This window comes from Mobula hypostoma, chromosome 3, assembly GCF_963921235.1.
Source record: "Mobula hypostoma chromosome 3, sMobHyp1.1, whole genome shotgun sequence".
Classification (NCBI taxonomy): Eukaryota; Metazoa; Chordata; class Chondrichthyes; order Myliobatiformes; family Myliobatidae; genus Mobula; species Mobula hypostoma.
The window spans coordinates 40,252,584-40,276,597 of record NC_086099.1 but is presented as its reverse complement, the minus strand read 5'-3'; the positions used below and the strand labels follow the sequence as shown (position 1 = coordinate 40,276,597).

Sequence of the window (24,014 nt, the reverse complement as noted above, 5' to 3'; positions counted from 1 at the left end):
GGTGTTGCTCTCCAACCTGAGAATGGCTTCATTGCGGCAGAAGAGGCGGCCATGGACTGACATGTGCGGGAATGGGGATAGGAATTAAAATGGTTAACAACCATGAAATTCTGCTTTTTGCATATGAAGCGCAGGTGGTCAACAAAGTGCTGTCTTGAACCCTTTGGACCAGCAAGGGGTGTCAGGTAGTGGCAGGTCTCAACACACCTGAACGTCATTTTTTTGAGATTATTAAAGTTGTTTAATGATTACTTTTATTATTAATCTGTCACTGTGTTTTTTCATGATGCTTGTTATGTTTATACGGTTTCCTTATGCTTTTTGTTTTTTAAGAGACTAGTTTTTGTTTTCGACCCGCATGGCTTTTCTATGTTTTTAATGTTCTATTTAAGGTTATTCTGGACCAGCGCTCATTGTTGAGTCCTGGATTCGAGTTCTGTGTGAACTACCGTTCTGTGAATTCAAGTCCTGAGTAAGTGAGCTCTTAGCTTGATTATTCCCTGTATTATTCTCCAAATAGATCTTCATTGCTAATTTCTACTGTCAAGTCCTGAGTTTACTCTGCACCTGGGCTTGCTTGTCTGAAGACTGCTACAAGGAGTCCCCCAATTTATGTTGGGTATGACTGATGTAGAGGAGGCCATATTGGGAGCTCTGGATACAATAGACGATCTCAAAGGATTTACGTGAAGTGTTTACTCACCTGGAAGGACTGTTTGGGGTCCTGAATGGAGGTTGAAGCAGGAGGTGAATGGGCAGGTGGTACATTTCTGGCACTTACAGGGATACGTGCCAGGAGGGAGATTAGGGGAGAAGGACGAATGGACAAGGGAAACACAGAGGGTGATCTCTGCAGAGGGAGAATTGTGGGCTGGGGAGGAGGTAAATATGTGTTTGGTGGTAGGGTCCCATGGAAGATAACAGAAGTTATGGAGAATGATGTGTTGGATGTGGAGACTCATGGATGGTAGGTAAGGACAAGAGAAAGTCTATCTCTGTTTAGGATGTGGGAAGATGCGATCAGGAGCTCTATCCCTGTTAAGGCGGCCCATTATCTGGCTTGTTTCATAAAGACTTCCAGCAAGCTTTTCAAGATGAGACCTGAAAATGCTGGAATCTGGAGCAAAAGAAAGGCAAGATGCTGGAGAAAATCAGTGGGCTCTTTTAATTCCCTTCCCCTTTCCCACAGCAATGTGTCTTTCCCCACACCCACTGACTCCACCTGCCCACCACCACAAACTCTACCCATCAGTTCCTCTCCTCTGTTCCCAACTGCCCTCCCCATTGCTCCCACTTGATTCTATGTTCCACCTTCTTCTCCCACCAGCCCCTTTTCACCTCCTATTTGTACCACTATTTCAACTCTTGTCTCCTCCATCTGCCTATCACCCCTCCTCACCCAGATCCTCCTATCACTTGCCAGATCTTGCTGTATTCCTTCCCTTCGTTTTATACTTGCGATCTCATCTTTTAGTCCAGATGGAGGGGCTTGACCTCAGCTGTTCACTGTTCATTTTCCTCCACAGGTGCTGCCTAACCAGTGAGTTACTCTGGCATCTTATTCTTTCTTTGTTTCAAATCTTTGACATCACTATGCATCACAGTTCACAGGAGTGAACTCTACCTCTTCAGTCTGAGCCTGCTTGGTTATTAGTGCAGGTGGATCACAAAAGTGGATCAATGTGCAGAACGCAATGAACAGTATAATTAACACCAGCTGGGCGCTATAGTTGTGTATTTATGTATAATTTGCATTGTGTTATCTCCAAATTATGATTCTATCACTGGGTTGCCAAACTTATCCATTTTCTCCAGCCTTAGGCACAGCTTTTAGCTTAAACGTGCACCAGACGAGAGGCTACCCGATCAAAATTTAGTTACATCTAACAGGTTAATGTTGAACTGGCTGGGAGTTCTACGATCAGATTCATTTAATGAAAGGTGTTGCTTTCCAGACTCATTTTCCATTTGGGGTTAAAATTATTTTTTGCTGTTGATTAAGTAGCGATAAACTTCAAGTGCTTATTTCAGGCATGCAAAATAAGAAAATGGTTAGCAACAGAATGAGATAATACTTCACCTTTTTCCATCTTCTCTGTTTTCACATGGGATCAGATTCCTAATTTAATTCAAGTTCAAGTAGGGGTTACTGATTGTTTTATCCCAGACCTCTCCCTTTATAAAGTGCAGGTATTGTCTTCAGTTTGCATGATGTTGACTTCCACTCAGTTCATATACAAAGCAGCATAACTGGAACTGGTTGATTGCTGCCCTTCAAATTGGCCGATTGCTGCTCTCCATAATTTTAAATCAGCTTAATCTATAACGTTATTTCAGTGGAAGTTTTTGAGCTCAATATTCTAAGTTAATTTATTCAGAATATAATTATTAAAGACCAATTTGATAACAATGATCTTATTGCTTCTTTTGGTACTGATATGTTTTAGATAAACTCATTTTTTAAACAAAGCAAAAAAATCATTCACATAATTGTTTTTGTTTTTATCAACAAATCTCACATCGTACATTATTTAGTATCATATTCAACTACTGCACAGAGCCTTGTCATCTTCAGAAGATTTCGGATGACTCTGCCATAGTTGGATGCATCAGCAAGGGAGATGAGGCTGAGTACAGGGCTATGGTAGGAAACTTTGTCACATGGTGTGAGCAGAATTATCTGCAGCTTAATGTGAAAAAGACTAAGGAGCTGGTGGTAGACCCGAGGAGAGCTAAGGTACTGGTGACCCCTGTGTTCATCTAGGGGGTCACTGTGGACATGGTGGAGGATTACAAATACCTGGGGATATGAATTGACAATAAACTGGACTGGTCAAAGAACACAGAGGCTGTCTACAAGAAGAGTCAGAGCCGTCTCTATTTCCTGAGGAGACTGAGGTCCTTTAACATCTGCCGGACGATGCTGAGGATGTTCTACGAGTCTGTGGTGGCCAGTGCTATCATGTTTGCTGTTGTGTGCTGGGGCAGCAGGCTGAGGGTGGCAGACACCAACAGAATCAACAAACTCATTCGTAAGGCCAGTGATGTTGTGGGGATGGAACTGGACCCTCTCACGGTGGTGTCTGAAAAGAGGATGCTGTCTAAGTTGCATGCCATCTTGGTCAATGTCTCCCATCTACTACATAATGTACTGGGTGGGCACAGGGGTACATTCAGCCAGAGACTCATTCCACCGAGATGCAGCACAGAGCGTCATAGGAAGTCATTCCTGCCTGTGGCCATCAAACTTTACAACTCCTCCCTTGGAGGGTCAGACACCCTGAGCCAATAGGCTGGTCCTGGACTTATTTCATAATTTACTGGCATAATTTACATATTACTATTTGACTATTTATGGTTCTATTACTATTTATTATTTATGGTGCAACTGTAACGAAAACCAATTTCCCCCGGGATCAATAAAGTATGACTATGACTATTCTTAAACACAGGATAAATTTGGCCTTGTCTATTCATGACAAGCAGTTGAAATGTCATAAATACAGCTTCTAAGAGCGGAAAGATTTTCAGATAACTTTGAGGTTGAAACCAGTAATTTTTGATCATCCTGTGACAATTCCTTGAGCATGACTAAAGATAATCTTCACAAAGTGATTGTAAAAACTCAGCAATCTTCTGTATAATATTAATCATCCATACTACAAAAACATTTCTGATTTTTTTGTGCAAATGTAGCAATTCATGAACAGATAAAAAACTAAAGAATATAAAAAGAAACAAAATAATTTATTTTGCATATTTAAGTGTAGATTATTGGATTCCCTAATAGTTAATCATCAAATAAACTACAAAACCATATATAAGAATACATAATTTATTTTGTATGCTTGCCATTTACTTCAATTTACAGCAAGTAACAACAATTTTTTATTCAGTGCTTCTCTCAGTAAATGAAGTGAAAAACTGTGAGTTAATCTGCTTATATTCTTTAACTTCTTTGCATGAAATTCAAAATAACACAGGTCTTACTTTTTACCAGAGCACAGAAATAAGGTATTAGATGTCTTATTTTTCCTCATTTCAGCCTTCTTTTCCCAATGTGAGATGGATAAAAAAAAATTGTCACGCTGGATGATACAATATGCTATAGTCCTATATCCAATTTCCTAAGAGATATTCTAGGGAACAGTTGGAAAAGTTTGATGGCTAGACCATTACAATCTCAGGAAGGTGCATAAGGGCCTCAATGATTTGCAAAGGTGGAATTTCAATCGTTCCCTTTTTCAAAAGCTGGTTGGATAAGTGCAGAAGAATGTCCCACATTTTGGAATTTCTTCTCATGTCCCAGTGAACTGCATTTGTGCGTGCTTAGTGAGGTGAAGATTATCAGTGTCTATAAAGGCATTTGCGGAGACACAAAAAAATCCAGGAGAATAAAAATGTAATTTTTGGAAAGTATACTCATAGATGTTGGAAGACAGACTGGATTATTGATAGTTCTGGACTGTTCACCCTTTCAACTTCCAACAAGATTAATGGCACAAGGCCATCAATTGAAGAGCTATAGTTGAGGTGGAATCTACCTTGTGCTGATAGGTTTCTCACCTGAGGGGCCAAAGGTCAAAGCTGAAGCATTATCATGTTATCACAGCCAGTTTAGGATCAAATAGCTTCACAGCCAACGGACCTCACACCAAACTGACAACATATTTATGCCAACATTCAGATGTTAGTGCAATTATGGTATTCCAGCAGGGATGATGATATTTCAAAACAAGTATGCCTAAACTATCCTGGGAAAATAATTCATGTTGATTATTTGATTAAAAATGTTGGCATAACACAAATGAAATTATTCTGGCTAGTGTCACTGGAAGTATTGTTAAGCTGATTTTTTGGAAGCTATAGGAAGCATTTCACTCCTCTATAGAATCAACTGTATAATTCCCTTCTAAGTTCTCAAATCCAATAATGAACTTTGATCTCAGAGCTGGTCCCACTCCATCCCACTCTGCCAGAAATGCAAGGTTTGTTTATGCAAATTAACAGATGTTTCCATTACTCCTAAGGAGAAGTGGGAGTCATTCTGAAGAAATTCATAGCCTTAGTTTCAGAATCTAATGGTGCCTTTGGCAATCAAAGTGAAATGTTTCTTACAAACTTAAATTTTCATATTTGGTATAAATATATTCAAGAAGGTTACAACAGGACATTGATAGAATGCTGATCTGAGAAGTGGCAGATGGAGTGCAATTTTGTGAAGTGATTCACTTTTGTAAGTTAAAATTTGAAGGCAGAATACAGGGTTAATGGCAGACTCTTAGTAGTGTGGAGGAACAGAGCGATCCTGAGGTCACATCCATAGATCCCACAATGTTGCCACATCTGTTGATAGGTATTTAAGATATTATATGATGAGTTGGCCTTCATTAATGTTGCAGCTGTATCAATCTCTGGTTAAAGCACATTTGGAGTATTGTGCTCGATTCTGGTTGCCTCACTATAGGAAGGGTGTAGAAGCCTTCGAGAGGGTGCAGAGGAGATTTACTAGGATGCTGCTCTGATTAGAGAGCACGTCTTATGAGGAAAGGTTGAGTGAACAACGGCTTTTCTGTTTGGAGTGAAGGAGGATGAGTGGTGACTTGATAGAGTTGTATAAGATAAGAGGCATAGATAGATTGAACATCCATAGACTTTTCCCCCAGAGTGACAATAACTCAAATGAGGGGCCATATTTTTAAAGTAATTAGAGGAAAGAATAGGTGGGTATATCAGAGGTAGTTTTATTTTAAATACTCACAAAGAGTGGTAAGTGCATGGAATGCACAGCTGGGGTTGGTGATAGAGGTGTATCCATGAGGGACATTTCAAATACTCTTAGACGGACATATAGATGGAAAAAAAACTGGAGGGATGTGTGGGAATAAAGAATTAGATTGGTTGAAGTAGGTTAAAAGATCATCCCAACATAATAGCTGTAGGGCTGTACGGTACTGTATTTTGCTAAGATTGGTTTGATTTGATAGATGTGAGGGGCAGTGTAGGACTCTATAAGCTCTTCTGTAAAAGAGAACTATTTGACTTGCTGAGCCTTCGCTCTAAATAGAATACTGGTTTTAAAGATGCAAATGAAATTGATCATGTTTGACACACTGGGTATGCCACAGCATTAGTTAGACGTTTTATACACTTTGATGACAGTGTTCAAGGAGTTTGCTTCGCATAATCAAAGCAGATTATACAAGAACATACAAATAATTTTGTCACACTATAAGTTGATCACACTTTATATTACAGCTGCAATGTGCATTAACTCAATGGTTCAGTTGTACAAACCGAACATCAGTGTGGGGAAGAAATGTAAGCTAATTGACTTTGACCGTGGAATGATTGTTGGTGCCTGACAGGGTGGTTTGATTATCTCAGAAACTGCTGATCTCCTGGGATTTTCATGCACAACAGTCTCTAGAGTTTATAGAGAATGATGCTAGAAACAAAGGAAAAAATCCAATGAGTGGCAGTTTTGTGGACAAAAACGCCTTGTCAGAGGAGAATGGCCAAACTGGTTCAAGCTGATAAGAAAGCAACTGTAACTTAAGTAACCACGTGTTATAACAGTGGTGTGCAGAAGTTCATCTCTGAATGCACAATATGTTGAACCTCGAAGTGGATAGGCTACAGCAGTAGAAGACCACAAACATAAATATGCCTAAAGTGTCCACTGTGTGTATCAGTGTTGTACATATGTATTACTGTACAATGAGGTGATGGGATATTCCATGAGTGCACTTTGTGAAAGAATATTGTCTCAAGCATGATTTTGTGGGCAGTGGTTACATTATTAGAATCAACGTTTCCTCAAGGATTTCGAAATAGGGTTGAAGTAGAAACATTATTCTTCCAATACTTCTAACAATCCAGCTACACAAAATGAAAGGAAAAGAAACAAATATGAGTAATTAGTCGATAAAGTGCTGCTTTGGTTCACTGATTACAATAAAAATAGGAAATCACAAGTGGCACTTTAGGAATGACTGAATACTGGTTGTTTTGCCACTGGTCTATAAATAATTTCCTTACTATTCTCTGCCACATCTGAGTGAACAGAAATCAAAGCCGAAATAATTTCACAGATCATGCTGCAGAACCAATGACCCAGGGACACATCAGTTGTTTCTGAGTTCCATCTAAAGCACATACTTTTGAAAGCAGTGGACCTTCTTGTCTTGTGACTTGCCATTAGGGTTTAGTTCTGCAGCTGCTTCGCTAACATCATAGACTGGATCTTCTGTATGTAATGAAGACCACCTGTGAGCCAAGAGATTGGAAAATGAGGCCAGAGATTTGGAATGTCCCCCTTCACTTCCCAAAATGCTGCATCTGCACCATTCTCTCTGTCTATATGACAAATGAAAACATCCGCTTTTGCCACCTGTTAAAATATTTCTTTTATGACTTTGATGTCAATTTTTGTCTGATTGTGCTTCTGTCTGCCTGTCCCAGGGAGTTTTGGAAAACACTGAGGGGCCATTAACAGCAATTCAAAGCCCTCTCTCCTTTTGATCTTATTCATCCAAAGCCTCAAGCATTCCCCACTGGGAGGAACCAGACAACTTGGCTCTACCTTTGCAAAGGAGATGTGCTTGAAAGGAGGATAGCTCATGGAGCAATTGATTTGCATTATTAATTGCAATTTTGCAGAGAGAATAAAATCAAAACTGTGAGTCCACCATTATTAAAGAATAAATAATAGAGCAGCTTCTGGCATGCAGGTAACCATGGAGATGACGAAGTTGCTGCATGGGTTGGCTTACTCCTATGAGTCAAATGTACTATTCACATTTTTTGCAGAGAACTACATTGTTTTGACTGTCTATTAGGTACTACATACGTCAGTGCAACAGTCCAGGGAGAGTCTGTTGTAAGAGTAATAATTGGAAGGGGTGATTTGTTGATCACTGACTGTAAAATTTACCATTTCCCCCCAGGATCTCCCAGATCAGAATAATAATTTAAAAGGAAACTGCATTAGATCATTTATTTCTTTTTTCTTCTCTTGAAAATGGCCTTTATATTCCCCACTTCAAGTATCACACAGTTTTTAAAAAAATTATTAAATAAAAGGCTGCTGATTCTGCATGTGGCCTTAAAGTACACACTGATTCAACAGTGGAAGACATGAGTTGAAGGTATCTGCTTTATTCACCGTAAGACAAAGAAAAAATTGCCAGGATAACTCACAGGTCAGACAGCATTTATGACAAAAATAAAGAGCCAATCTTCCAGGCTGAGAAGGGTCTTAGCCCAAAACATCAACTCTCTATTTCATTCCATAGATGCTGCCTGACCTGTTGAGTTTCTCCAACATTTTGTGTGTTACTCTGGATTTCCAGCATCTGAAGAATCTCTTGTGTTTATGTTTTATTCACCTTACCTTCAGTAAAGATCTCTGGCTGCAAATTGTGTTCTAAAATAATTAAATTCCAATGTCCCCAGTGCATTTTTTCCATCATACACTTCCCCTCAACCCTTTTTCCCCTCATCTGGAGATCCCAGTCAATTTCTGCCCTAGTATATAGCACAGTTTTTGGTTCTGAAATCCATTCACTAGACTCACAGAATCTCCAGTCATAAATTACTTTTGGAGTGCTGGGAACACATCTGATTTTTTTTTAATCTTCCCACTTCCCATGCCCAGAGATTTTCACCCCTCGACACCATTTCTCAATGAATAGGGTGGAAGTTCAGTGAAGGATAACTGAGCCAGAAGTGGGGTATGAAAGAAAAGTCAGATCATTTAAAACATTTAATTGTGGTCAAATCACAGTCATCCATACCAGACTGGATGATAAGTAGAACTTTTGATCTTCTTGTGGACAGTGCGGAAGGCCGAAACTAACTTGACCGACCTGATATCAAGTCACTTCAGTTTACTTTGATAGATTTGCAAAGGGGTGATTTGAGACTTACACAAAGGACCAAAGCTAAGTTTTCCTGGTAGATTACTGCTGAAAAATAACATGCCACATTTTTGTTGGATAAACTTCCCTCTTCATGTCTGCTTTTTCACACTCTCCTCTGAGATTCATCATTTTCACACAACTGATGCCTCAAGATTCCTTTCCTTTCCAATCAAATGTCTTTAAGGTTCAATGCACATTGCTTTTATTGCAAGTCCATTCCTTTAGGAACCTGCATGCTTGATTACATAGAGCTTGAAAAATTCTAAATATCTACATGCCATATTCCACTGCTATAAATTCAAAAGAAATCTATTTGAATGTTTCCTCACAACACTTCATGTAATGTGAAAATAATTTTAAATCTATAAATTCAAATGCATCTGCCAACATATGCAAGTACACTGTGACATCTATGAAATGAACAGGAACTTTAAAATTAACTACGTCAATAAATACACACGTTCACTGGGCAGCAGATGCATACCGAAGGGTCATTTTTCAGAAGATCAAAGAAAAGCTGGTAAATCTCTGGTACTGTATATAAAATCATTGATTTGAAAGCTGAATTTTGTGCAATAATGCATTTTTTTCAGTAAATACAATAAAAAGATAAATATGTACATGGTATTAACAAATGAGACTCCAATTAACAATACATGAAAGGCATTGTAAATTATTTTCACTATGAACAGAATTTTACAACTGGAGTTGAAAGATAGCTATCTACAAACCCTTTACTTTCCATTGTACTGCTAATAGGTTCTTGCGACTTTTCACATTTTTTCTTTTAAGGGCCTTCTGAAAAATCCAGCCTGTAATTAGAGGAATCATTAATCATAAAAAAATTGTTTCAGCAGTTTGAATCTACTATGAAAAATATTTCAAATGTAACATGCCAGCAGATTAGTTGCATAAGGCAGTATCAATGCTTGGATAAATGTCTCGCTTTTTAAAATTGGAAACCTTAGGTTTAAAAATAAAGTAATTCAAAAATTGAATGTTGTAATACAGGGCCTATTACTCCCTGGGTACTTCCCATTGCTTGTCCAAGATGTCCGTCCATCCTTCTGCGGCTGATGAGTAGCAGGTAATACTGGGATTAGTGGAAACAGTTATAAACAAGAAAATAGGGTAATTTTTGGGGCATTGTTACCCTAACAATACTTAAATGTTTTGTTGCAGGGGCAGAGCATGAAGGAGGAAATTTCATGGGATGAAATATTGCTGTGAATCTCGGACCAGATCTTTGAATGTGAGGATTACAGAATGGAGACGGGCCCTTTGGCTCAACTTGTCCATGCTGACCATGATGCTAGTGTCAAGATCAGAATCAGAATCAGGTTTAGTATTACCAGCGTGTGACATGAAATTTGTTAACTTAGCAGCAGCAGTTCAATGCAATAAATAATCTAGCAGAGAGAGAGAAATAATAATAAATAAAATATATCGCTGGATTCTGGATTTCTTGACAGACAGACCACAGTCAGTCCGTGTTGGCAGGAACATCTGACTCCATCACACTGAGCACTGGATCCCCACAAGGCTGTGTGCTTAGCCCATTGCTGTTTACACTGCTAACACATGACTGTGTAGCCAGATTCAAGGAGAACCTGATCATTAAATTTGCAGATGATACCACAGTGGTGGGGCTCATCAGCAAAAATGATGAAACTATGTCCAGGGAGGAGGTCAAACACCTAGAGAGCTGGTGCAGTGATAACAACTTGATGCTTAATATCACCAAAACCAAGGAGATGATCGTCAATTTCAGACGGTCTCAGACTGAGCACACACCCCTCAGCATCAGCGGCTCCACAGTGGAGAGAGTGGAAAACATCAAGTTCCTTGGGGTGCAGATCTCGGACAATCTCACCTGGTCCAGGAACACCACTGGGATTGTGAAACGGGCCCAGCAGAGATTGCACTTTCTGAGGAAGCTTAAACAAGCATCACTCCCCATTAACATCTTAACTACATTCTACAGAGGCGTGGTTGAGAGTGTGCTGACCTTTTGCATCACAACCTGGTACTCCAGCTGCAGTGCTGTCAACTTAAAAGCCTTGCAGAGGGTGGTTAGGGGAACAGAGAAGGTTATTGGGGTCTCCTTACCTTCTGTCCAAGACCTCTTTCAGAGTCGATGCCTCCAGAAGACATGGTACATCATTAAAGACCCCTCACACCCTCTCCATGAACTGTTTGTTCTTCTGCCAAATGTTGCAGGAGCATCAAAACTAAAACCACAAGGCTACTAAACAGCTTCCTCCCACAGGCAGTTAGACCACTAAATAGCTGCTCTACCTGACTCTGCTTTGGACACTTTTAACTTGCACTGGACACTTATAACTGATTTTAACTGACATGTGGCTGTTGTGTTTTACTATTTATTGTTATGTTTATTATTTAGTGTTGCATTTATGTTGTGATTGCACTGCTCCTGGGAAATGCTGTCTCATTCTGCCCTGCAGAACCAATGTACGGTTAGAATGACAATAAAGTTTTTTGAATCTTTGAATCTTGAAAACAATAATAATAAACAAACAAGTAAATCAATTACGTATATTGAATAGATTTTTAAAAAATGTGCAAAAACTGAAACACTGTATATTAAAAAAAATGTGAGGTAATGCCTCACCTGCTCGCGTTGGACCCATATCCACATAAACCTTTCCTGTCCAGCTACCTGTCAAGATGTCTTATAAGCATTGTAATTGTAAATGTTGGTGGGGGGGGGGGGAGGATATTCAAATGAAATTTATATTAAAAAATCACAATGTAAATACAATTGTGCAGCGTTTCCAGCATAATATACAGTATATATAATAAACCAGGAGATAAATTGGCAATTATTGTCACATGTACTGAAGTACAGTGAAAAGCTTTTGTTTAGAACATAGAATAGTACAGCACATTACAGGCCCTTCGGCCCACAATGTTGTGCTGACCCTCAAACACTGCATGCCATCCATTCAGCTAATTTTATTATGACAGTGCAATTAAGCAAGACAGGGGAAAACAACACTACAATACAGAGTAGAGTGCTACAGTTACAGACGAAGAGCAGCGCAGGTAGAAATTAAAATACGACATAATGAGGTAGATTGTATGTTCAATAGACTATTTTATCATACAATTGGACCATTTAATGGTTCTTTAACAGCAGATTGAGCCTGGTAGCACATGCTTTCAGACTTTTGTTCCTTAGTATTGTAATGGAATGTGGTTTAACAGATTAGCCCATGTATCATTTATAGACGTCAGATGGTTATCTGGAGTTTATAGAACGACATAAAATTTACAACACAGAAGGAGGCTGTTTGCTCAACACTGCCTGTACTAGTAAAAAAAATAGCTTCCCAACCTACCTTTAACTTCCAGTCCCAGCTCGACCTCCTACAGATCATGTACACACCTTATGACTGTTTAAGTATGATCAAAGGTTTCTACATCCATCACTTTTGACAAGGTCCCGCATGGGAGGTTAGTTTGGAAACCTTTGACAAGGTCCTGCTTCGGAGGTTAGTTAGGAAAATTCAGTTGCTAGGTATACATGGAGAGGTGGTAAATTGGATTAGACATTGGCTCAATGGAAGAAGCCAAAGAGTGGTAGTAGGAGAATTGCTTCTCAGAGTGGAGGCCTGTGACTAGTGGTATGCCACAGGGATCAGTGCTGGGTCCATTGTTATTTGTCATCTATATCACTGATCTGGATGATAATGTGGTAAATTGGATCAGCAAATTTGCTGATGATACAAAGTTTGGAGGTGTAGTGGATAGTGAGGAAGTTTTTCAGAGCCTGCAGAGGGACTTGGACCAGCTGGAAAAATGGGCTGAAAAATGGCAGATGGAGCTTAATACAGACAAGTGTGAGGTATTGCACTTTGGAAGGACAAACCAACGTAGAACATACAGGGTAAATGGTAAGGCACTGAGGAGTGCAGTAGAACAGAGGGATCTGGGAATACAGATACAAAATTCCCTAAAAGTGGCGTCACAGGTAGATAGGGTCATAAAGAGAGCTTTTGGTACATTGGCCTTTATTAATCAAAGTATTGAGAATAAGAGCTGGAATGTTATGATGAGGTTGTATAAGGCATTGGTGAGGCTGAATCTGGCGTATTGTGTTCAGTTTTGGTCACCAAATTACAGGAAGGATATTAATAAGGTTGAAAGAGTGCAGAGAAGGTTTACAAGGATTTTGCTGGGACTTGAGAAACTCAGTTACAGAGGAAGGTTGAATAGGTTAGGACTTTATTCCCTGGAGCGTAGAAGAATGAGGGGAGATTTGATAGAGGTATATAAAATTATGATGGGTATAGATAGAGTGAATGCAAGCAGGCTTTTCCCCACTGAGGCAAGGGGAGAAAAAAAACCAGAGGACATGGGTTAAGGGTGAGGGGGGAAAAGTTTAAAGGGAACATTATTGGGGGCTTCTTCACACAGAGAGTGGTGGGAGTATGGAATGAGCTGCCAGACGAGGTGGTAAATGCGGATTCTTTTTTAACATTTAAGAATAAATTGGACAGATACATGGATGGGAGGTGTATGGAGGGATATGGTCCGTGTGCAGGTCAGTGGGACTAGGCGGAAAATAGTTCGGCACAGCCAAGAAGGGCAAAAGGCCTGTTTCTGTGCTGTAGTTTTTCTATGGTTTCTATAGTTTTTCAAATTCCAGAGGTCCAAATTCCTATCATTCTGAATTAACTATTTTTCCCACCTCCCCCTAACCCTTCTACTATCTACAGTGTACCACCTGATTTATAACATCTATACAAAGAGAAATAAGTTCTTCCTATTTTCTCTATCTAGTTTTATGTACATGTTATTTTTAATTTTTTTTACTCTGGGTTTTCTGGTGTAATGCATCATGTCATCGTTCATGCAACAATGTTATAAGTCATCCTTGAAATGGAGTGTTTCATATTTGTACTCATAGCATTAGTGCCAGACTAATGCTGGACTCTTCTTTAGGATAGGACAGAGGTGTGTAACATCATTTACACTGTCATAGCCAGATTACAAACCCAGCACCCGAGTGCCCTCATTACCATCTCGGGTGACTTCAACCAGGTTACCATGGCTAGAACACTGCCCAACCAGAGCTGTACAACCAGAGGGGAGAGGACTCTGGATTTGATGTACGCTAACGTTAGGGATGCATACAGCTCCTCTCCCCTCCCCCCATTGGGAAGGTCAGATCACAACCTGGTGCATCTAAAACCCTGCTACGTGCCTCTGGTGAAGAGTAAACCTGCAACTTCGAGGACAGTGAGGAAATGGTCGGAGGAGGCTTATGAGACGATCCAGGGTTGTTTTGAGGTGACAAACTGGCAGGCACTCTGTGAGCCACATGGAGAGGATATTGATGGGCTCACAGAATGCATCACTGATTACTAACTTCTGTGTGGACTGCAGTGTTCTGACAAGAACTGTCCTTTGTTATTCAAATAACAAGCCATGGGTGACAATGGACATTAAGGACATCCTGAATGTTAAAAAGAGGATGTTTAGGGATGGAAATAGGGAGAAGATGAGGGCAATACAGAGGGACCTGAAAGCCAGAATCAGGGAGGCTAAAGACAGGAACAGGAGGAAGCTTGAGTGGAAACTCCAGCAGAACAACATGAGAGAGGTCTGAAGGGGGATGAGGACCATCAGTGGGTTTCAGCAAACTAGCAACAGAGGAGCTGAGGGCAGTGTGGACAGGGCTAACGAACTTAACCTGTTCTTTAACAGATTTGACATTGTGACCCCTGCCCATCCCCCACATGAGCCATCTGTTGTCGGCCCCCAACCAACACATATTCCACTCTCCCCTCCTACCCCTCCTCACAGTCCCCCACCCTGCTCTCATGACTATACCCCTCCCCCACACGAAACCACCACGGTGGGCTTCACAGCTCTACAGGTGAGAAGACAGCTGAAACGTCTCAACCCAAGCAAGGCTGCAGGACCGGATCGTGTCAGTACCAGGGTGCTCAAAACCTGTGCCCCTCAGCTATGTGGAGTACTTCGCCATGTATTCAACCTGAGCCTGAGGCTCCGGAGGGTTCCTGTATTGTGGAAGATGTCCTGCCTCGTCCCTGTGCCGAAGACGCCGCGCCCCAGCGGTCTCAATGACTACAGACCGGTGGCATTGACCTTCCACATCATGAAGACCCTGGAGAGACTTTTTCTGAAGCTGCTCCGGCCTATTGTCAGGCCACACTTAGATCCCCTCCAGTTCGCCTACCAGCCCCGACTAGGAGTTGAGGATGCCATCGTCTACCTGCTGAACCGTGTCTACGCCCACCTGGACAAGCCAGCGAGCACTGTGAGGGTCATGTTTTTTGACTTCTCCAGTGCGTTCAACACCATCCGCCCTGCTCTGCTAGGGGAGAAGCTGACAGCGATGCAGGTGGATGCTTCCCTGGTATAATGGATTCTTGATTACCTGACTGGCAGATCACAGTACGTGTGCTTGCAACACTGCGTGTCCGACAGAGTGATCAGCAGCACTGGGGCTCCACAGGGGACTGTCTTGTCTCCCTTTCTCTTCACCATTTATACCTCGGACTTCAACTACTGCACAGAGTCTTGTCATCTTCAGAAGTTTTCTGATGACTCTGCCATAGTTGGATGCATCAGCAAGGGAGATGAGGTTGAGTACAGGGCCACGGTAGGAAACTTTGTCACATGGTGTGAGTAGAATTATCTGCAGCTTAATGTGAAAAAGACTAAGGAGTTGGTGGTAGACCTGAGGAAAGCTAAGGTACCGGTGACCCCTGTTTCCATCCAGGGGGTCAGTGTGGACATGGTGGAGGATTACAAATACCTGGGGATACAAATTGACAATAAACTGGACTGGTCTAAGAACACTGAGGGTGTCTACAAGAAGGGTCAGAGCCGTCTCTATTTCCTGAGGAGACTGAGGTCCTTTAACATCTGCCGGACGATGCTGAGGATGTTTAACAAGTCTGTGTTGGCCAGTACTATCATATTTGCTGTTTTATGCTGGGGCAGCAGCCTGAGGGTGGCAGACACCAACAGAATCAACAAACTCATTCGTAAGGCCAGTGATGTTGTGGGGATGGAACTGGACTCTCTCACGGTGGTGTCTGAAAAGAGGATGCTGTCTAAGTTGCATGCCATCTTGGTCAATGTCTCCCATCTACTACATAATGTACTGGGTGGGCACAGGAGTACATTCAGCCAGAGACTCCTTCCACCGAGATGCAGCACTGAGCGTCATAGGAAGTCATTCCTGCCTGTGGCCATCAATCTTTACAACTCCTCCCTTGGAGAGTCAGACATCCTGAGCCAATAGGCTGGTCCTGGACTTATTTCATAATTTACTGGCATAACTTACATATTACTATTTAACTATTTATTACTATTTTTCTATTACTATTTATTATTTCCATGACTATTACTATTTACTAATAGTAATATTACTATTACTTTTTCTATTACTATTTATTATTTATGGTGCAACTGTAACGAAAACCAATTTCCCCCGGGATCAATAAAGTATGACTATGACTATGATTAGGAACTGGATAATCCTGATGTCGTTTGCATGAGATACAACTGCAGCTTCTCCAAATCCACGTGAAAGAAGTAAAAGGAACTGGAGCTGGAGCTGGATGCACTCAGGACCATCGGGGAGGCTGAAAACTCCAGAGGTGAGACTTTTACTGAGGTGGCCACACCCAGAGTGCAGGCTTTGGAAAGTAGGTGGACGACCAGCAGGAGAAGTAAGGAGAATAAGCAGTCAGTGAAGGGTTCTCCTCAGCAACAAGTATACCCTGTTTGGATACTGCTGGGGGGGGGGGGGTAGAGTGGGTGTTGAAGTGGCAATGTGGCTAGCTCTGAGGCTCAGCAGGGAAGGGTAAAACAAGGCAGAGCGATAGTGACAGGAGACTCGGTGGTGAAGGGGATGGACAACGGATTCTGTGGCCACAAAAGAGAAACCAGGATGGCGTGTTGCCTCCCAGGTGCTAGCGTCCAGGATGTCTCAGAGTGACTGCAGAAGATTCTCAAGAGGGAGGGTGAGCAGCCAGCAGTTGTGGTGCACGTTGGCACCAATGGCATCAGTACAAAGGGGGAAAGAGGTCATGGGCAGTCTGTATTGGGAGTTAGGGAAGAGGCTTTAGAGTGTGAATCCGAGACACTAATATCTGGATTACTTCCAGTACCACACGTTAGTCAGGATAGATATGGGATAATAGTGGAGATGAACGTATGGCTGAGGAAGTGGTGTAGCAGGTCAGGGTTTCAGATTTCTGGATCATTGGGATGTCTTCTGGGAGGTAAGACGGGTAAAAAAAAAATAAAAGGAACCCGAGGGGACAAATATCCGTGTGGGCAGGTTTGCTAGAGATGTTGGGAAGGTTTAAACTAAGTTGGGAGGGGATGAGAACCGGAGTGATGGAGCTGAGGATGGGGCAATTGGTATAGAAGTTGATGCAGTGAGTAGTGAAACTGCGAGGAGGGACAGGCAGACGATAGGGAGACCTTGCATTCAGTGGACTGAGTTGAAGTGTAACATGGGGGCAAAATTACAAATGGTGGTGAATATACGACTGAAGGTATTATATTGGAATGCACTCAGCACTCAAAATAATGTAGATGATCTTGAAGCACAGATAAAGATAGGCAAATATGATACGTGGCTGAGTCAAAATAATCAAGGATTTCAATATGCAGGTAGATTGGGAAAAGCAGGTTGATGCTAGATCCCAAGAGAGGGATTTTATAGAAAGCCCACAAGATGGCTTTTTAAGAGTAACTATGGTTGAGCCCTCTAGGGGAAAAGTAATTATGAATTGGGTGTAGTGTAATGAACCAGATTTGACTAGGGAGCTTAAGGTAAAAGAACCTTTAGGAGGCAGTGATCATAACAGTATTCACTCATGCAGTTTGAGAGGGAGAAGTTAAAGTCATATTTATCAGTATTAGAGTGGAGGAAAGGGAATTACAGAGGCATTAGAGAGAAGCTGGCCAAATTTGATTGGAAGGGGACTTTAGCAGGGATAATGGCAGAATAACAATGGCTGGATATTCTGCGGGCAATTCAGAAGGTGAAGGAGAGATGTATTCCAAAGATGGAAAAGTATCTTGAAGGGAGGATGAGGCAACAGTAGCAGACTAGACAGCATAGTAGTAAAAGAGAGGGCATATTATCATTTAAAACAACTAAATTAGTGGGAAGTCAAAGGATTGGGAAGCTTTTAAAAACTAACAAAAGGTGACTAAAAAACCACAAGGAGAGAAAAGATTAAGTGTGAAGGCAAGCTAGTCAAAGAGGATACCAAAAGTTTTTTCAAATATACAAATGGTAAAAAGAAAGGCGAGAGTGGATATTGGGCCACTAGAAAATGAAACTGGAGAAGTAGTAATAGGGGACAAGGAAATGACAGACAAATGTAGTAAGTCTTTTGTGTCAGTCTTCACTGTGGAAGCGACTAGCAGCCAAAAATTTGAGTGTGTCAGGAGTTTGGAGTGTAGTTGCTATTATTAAGGAGAAAGTGCTTGGGAAGCTGAAAGATCTGAAGGTAGATAAGTCACCTGGACCAGGCTGACTACACCCCAGGGTTCTGAACGAGGTAGCTGAAGAGACTGTGGAGACGTTAGTAATGATCTTTCAAGAATCAGTTGATTCTGGAATTGTTCCAGAGGACTGGAAAATTGCCTTCATTACCCTACTCCTTAAGATGGGTGGAAAGCAGAAGAAAGGACTGACTTCAGTGGTTTGGGAAGATTTTAGAATCTTATTAAGGATGATGTTTTGGGGTACTTTGAGGTGCATGATAACATAGGCCAAAGTCAGTATAGTTCCCTTAAGGGGAAATCTTGTCTGACAAATCTGTTGGAATTCTTTGACGAAATAAAAGGCAGGACAGACAATCAGTAAATGTTGTTTGTTTGGACTTTCAGAGGGCCTTTAACAAGGTCCTGTACATGAGGCTGCTTAACAAAATAAGACCATAAGATAGAGGAGCAGAATTAGGCCATTTGGCCCATCAAGTCTGCTCTGCCATTTCATCATGGCTGATCATTTTCCCCTCTCAGCCCCAGTCTCCTGCCTTCCCCCCCATATCCCTTCATGCCCTGACCAATCAAGAATCTGCCTTAAATATACATTAAGACTTGGCCTCCACAGCTGCGGTGGCAATGAATTCCACAGATTCACTGCTCTCTGGATAAAGAAATTCCTCCTCATCTCCTTTCTAAAAGGACGCCCCTCTATTCTGAGGCAGGGGCCTCTGGTCTTAGAACAATAATAAATAGCGATGTTGGAATGAAGGGCTCGATAGGTTGAGTGGCCTAATCCGGCTCCTATATCTTATGATGCAAGACATGAAGTATATGCCTTGGTTGTCAGCCTTTACGTAGCAGCTGGCTTGGCTCCTCCTTGTCAGAGTAAGCATGCAATAGGGAGGCCTAAAAACAATTGAGGAATCTCTTATATGCAAAAGTACTACTCTTAATGATTTTAAGTTCCAACAATCATTTAAGTATTTTACAAACTGCACACCACTGCTATTTTAAAAATGTTTTAACAAGGGGGCAGTTTCAACTTGACATCTCAGTATTACAGCTGATATTTTTCCAACACTCATTTTGTGATATTATTGTGATTATCACTGCCTTACTGACAGAAATTTAGGTTAAAAAAAAAGCAATGAATGAACTTTGTTTTATTTATCAGAAAACAAAAAGAAAACCATTCTACAAATTAGTAAGGAGATATAAATCAACAGTTTGCACATGGATGTTGATATGTAGATGTTTGCCTTCTTGAGGTTTTAATGTTTTGCATATTTCACACATCACTGCTATTTGTGATTTAGGATTCAATGTACCCACTGACTACAGCTATGGCCGTACATTATGAAGGCCCTTATCCCTCTCACACTTCTGTACTTTTCTTACCTGTGTAGCAGTGTTTTCTGGCAATATACCATGGCTGTCATGCAGAGAGTTCTTTGAGGCAGGGACTTGCTTCCCATGACTCCTTGTGGCACATGTACAACCATTTCAGTTGCAGCAAGTGGCTATTACAGGATGTGTTTTAATGCAGTGATCAACTTGAAAACCACCTAAAGGTAAATTTTCTTAGTTTTGCATTTTTGGGTCCCATTGATCAATTTCTTGCACTAAATATAGCATCTATTAAGCACACCGTTTAAGGAAAGTCCACTTTCTAGCCAATGGAGTACTGTCCACTACAGGAACAGACTGAACAAACATATTTGAAATGCCATACTGACATCGCAGCAGAATCCCCATCTACTCCTCTGGCAATACAATGGATTGGCCACCAATTTTATAAAATCTGTTTTTATATTTGAAACTGTCACTTAGAGATCCATTGGCAGTGCTATAATCCCACTGTTGATTCCTTAAGGCTATAATAGCCATTGGGGGTTAGTGTGGATAAATTCCTACTACCTATTAAGTGCTTCTCTTGGGAAGCATCTCAAATAGCCTCTGACAACCAAGTCCATCTCCTGGCTCTTGTGTTTTGCTTAGTTACTAAGCCCAGCAGAACTATTTCTAATGACAGAAGAAGGGGCAAAGGTGGGTCACTGGCACCTAAAATCAGTCGCTTTGGGCAGATGGGGTTCATCAGCCGTGGTTGGCAGCACATCAAGGAGAAGGAAAACTCTGATTTCAAACCTCCGCTGCCTTGTGACAATACCCACTCATGGAGAAAGCTTCAGGAGAAAACCCCAAGGAAAATTCCAGAGCTGGTGTTCCTAAGGCAGCTCTACATTGAGCTCAACACTAACTGGTTACTCCTGTGATGCCACTGGTGCCAAACTGTATCGCTTTCTGCTGTTCCTTTAGATTCATCTGCTGCTCGCTGCATGGAGAGGGGAAAACTGCTGCTTGCTCTCCATATCGTACTGCCCTGACCTGCACACTGGCTTATGTATCAACTTTGACAGCTAAGGTGTAACATCCATGGTCGACGCAGACCAATGGAGGGCCACAAATGCCACTGCTATGAATTTTTTATCACTTCTACCACTGAAGACTGGGGTGGCGCAGTGACACAGCCAGTACAGCTGCTGCCTCACAGTTCTAGTTCAATTCTGACTTCTCGCTGATACTGTCTGGGTTTCCTGGGTGCACTCTGGCTCCTCCCCCCCCCCCCCAATCCAAAGTCGTGCAGGTTGTTCAGTTAATTGGCCACTGTAAGTTACCCCCTAGTGTGTGGGTGAATGATAGAATCTCAGGGAAGTGAACAGAAATGGTGGCAGGGGAGGATTTAAAAAAATGACTCAAGTAGGATTTGTGTAATTATGGATTACACAAGTTAGACGGAGCAGACTCGATGGACTGAGGGCATGTTTCCATGTTTTATCTCTCAAAGAATGCAACTTTTATGTAGCCATATTCAACAATATGATTCTCCTCTGACATTTTTTGCTGAGGATTAAATGCCTGGTAATTAGTGTCAATTCTGGACAGTGATTTTCTTTTAAACTGAACAACAGATTTTTGTCTAGCTACAGTTTTTTTTTTTATCTTTTGAAGAACTCCCTGCCGCTACATTGATATTTTCAGTCGCAATGTGGATGGCTTCTCACTTAACTCAGATCAGCCGGTATTATCACTAAGTCGACATGAAAAACCAAACCACTGGCTGGCACTCTTCTCAAAGTTCACTTGGTTGAAATTACTGGCTGAAACTTAAATTTTACTTCTAAACATCCTATAACTGTCTAGCCTTGCTTATATTTTGCTGGCTAATATTTCATTTTGCATTTTGCCAAGCCATTAAAAAATTAAGTGTCTAAACAATTGCTAAAGAGAAGGAATTTGTTCTTGCTCAAGTTTGGAGAGCTGAAAGAGGAGGAGGCAAGTAATTTGAATAGGAGAGCAGAGTCACTAACCTTCCACAGTGCCAGTATCACAAGAGCTAGGAGCAGCAGGCCAGCAAGAATACTCAGGACAATCACCCAGATTGGAACTCCTCCATGGAATTCTTTTGATATGCCTACAGTCACCTGTGAGTTGAAATTGAATTCATCATTATTTACATAATTCAGGATAAAAGCTCCAAAAGTCATTATTATTTGGTTGTATTTATTTCGTTTTTAATTTAAATGACCATGAAAACGAAAAGGGCTATTTTTTAAATAGAAGAAATCAGGTGACAAGCTCCAAAATTATCATATTGCACTCTTTCTTATGCCCATTATCATGTACACTGGCTGGGGATGAAACCTTTAACTTTTTCCACTTTAGCAAAATCTGGTTATATATTTGAAGGGGAAGATTTTCTTACTCATTCAAGGGATGAGCGTTTTTAATGTTCACTTTAAAAGCTAGCATTTAACTACTTATCCCTAACTGCCCTTTAAGAAGGTGAGCTGCCTTCTTGAACCACAGCAGTCTTTGAGGCATGGGTACCCACATATTGCTATTAGGGAGGCAGAGGTAAGGTTTTGACTCAGTGACCGTGAAGGAACAATGATGTACAATTAAGATGATGGTGTTTTTATGCTTTTGCTGCCCTCCTCCTTATTGTGACAAGAAAGCAGCATCCATTGTCCAGGACCCCTACTATCCAGGCCATGCTGTCCTCTTGCTGATACTTTCAGGAAGGAGGTACAGGAGTCCCAGGTCCCATACCACCAGTTTCAGGTATAGCTGTTACTCTTCATCCATCAGACTCCTGAACCAGTGTGAGAATTTTCACTCACCACAACACTGAATCAGAATCAGGTTTATTATCACCGGCATGTGACGTGAAATTTGTTAACTTAGCAGCAGCAATTCAATGCAATACATAATATAGAAAAAATGAAATAAAAATAATTATAAGTATATCAATTACAGAATATGTATATTGAATAGATTAAAAACATGCAAAAACAGAAATACTGTATATTCAAAAAAAAGTGAGGTAGTGTCGAAGGGTTCAATGTCCATTTAGGAATCGGATGGCAGAGGGGAAGAAGCTGTTCCTGAATCACTGAGTGTGTGCCTTCATGCTTCTGTACCTCCTACCTGATGGTAACAGTGAGAAAAGGGCATGCCCTGGGTGCTGGAGGTCTTTAATAATGGCGCTGCCTTTCTGAGACATCGCTCCCTAAAGATGTCCTGGGTATGTTGTAGGCTAGTGCCCAAGATGGACTGACTAGATTTATAACCTCCTGCAGCTTCTTTCGGTCCTGTACAGTAGCCCCTTCATACCAGACAGTGATGCAGCCTGTCAGAATGCTCTCCACAGTACAACTATAGAAGTTTTTGAGTGTATTTGTTGACCTGCGAAATTGCTTCAAACTCCTAATAAAGTATAGCCGCTGTCTTGCCTTCTTTATGACTACATTGATATGTTGGGAGCAGGTTAGATCCTCAGAGATCTTGACACCCAGGAACTTGAAGCTGCTCACTTTCTCCACTTCTGATCCCTCTATGAGGATTGGTATGTGTTCCTTCGTCTTATCCTTCCTGAAGACCACAATCAGCTCTTTCGTCTTACTGACATTGAGTGCCAGGTTGTTGCTGTGGCACAATTCCACAAGTTGGCATATCTCACTCCTGTACGCCCTCTCGTCACCACCTGAGATACTACCAACAATCGTTGTATCATCAGCAAATTTATAGATGGTATTTGAGCTATGCCTAGCCACACAGTCATGTGTATATAAAAAGTAGAGCAGTGGGCTAAGCACATACCCCTGAGGTGCGCCAATGTTGATTGTCAGTGAGAAGGAGCTGTTATCGCCAATCCGCACAGATTGTGGTCTTCCAGTTGGGAAGTCAAGGATCCAATTGCAGAGGGAGGTACAGAGGCCCAGGTTCTGCAACTTCTCAATCAGGATTGTGGGAATGATGGTATTAAATTCTGAGCTATAATTGGTGAACAGCATCCTGACGTAGGTGTTTGTATTGTCCAGGTGGTCTAAAGCCGTGTGGAGAGCCATTGAGATTGTGTCTGCCGTTGACCTATTGTGGTAATGGGTCCAGGTCCTTGCTGAGGCAGGAGTTCAGTCTAGTATTCAGGCCAACCTCTCAAAGTATTTCATCACTGTCGATGTGAATGCTACCAGGTGATAGTCATTAAGGCAGATCACATTATCCTTCTTAAGC

The 24,014-nt window shown here is 41.4% G+C and overlaps 1 protein-coding gene across 1 annotated transcript in view; it reads right to left on the bottom strand.

Moving 5' to 3' along the window:
• Window positions 1–3,794: 3,794 nt before the first annotated feature.
• Window positions 3,795–24,014, bottom strand: part of itga1 (integrin, alpha 1) — a 227,008-nt gene continuing 206,788 nt past the window's right edge. The window contains exons 30-32 of the mRNA XM_063042906.1: window positions 21,809–21,922; window positions 9,656–9,736; window positions 3,795–7,269 (exon numbers count right to left, since the gene is read on the bottom strand). Coding sequence (XP_062898976.1) covers window positions 9,698–9,736; window positions 21,809–21,922 — 153 coding nt within the window. The 3' untranslated portion in view covers window positions 3,795–7,269; window positions 9,656–9,697. The remainder of the gene's footprint in view (window positions 7,270–9,655; window positions 9,737–21,808; window positions 21,923–24,014) is intronic.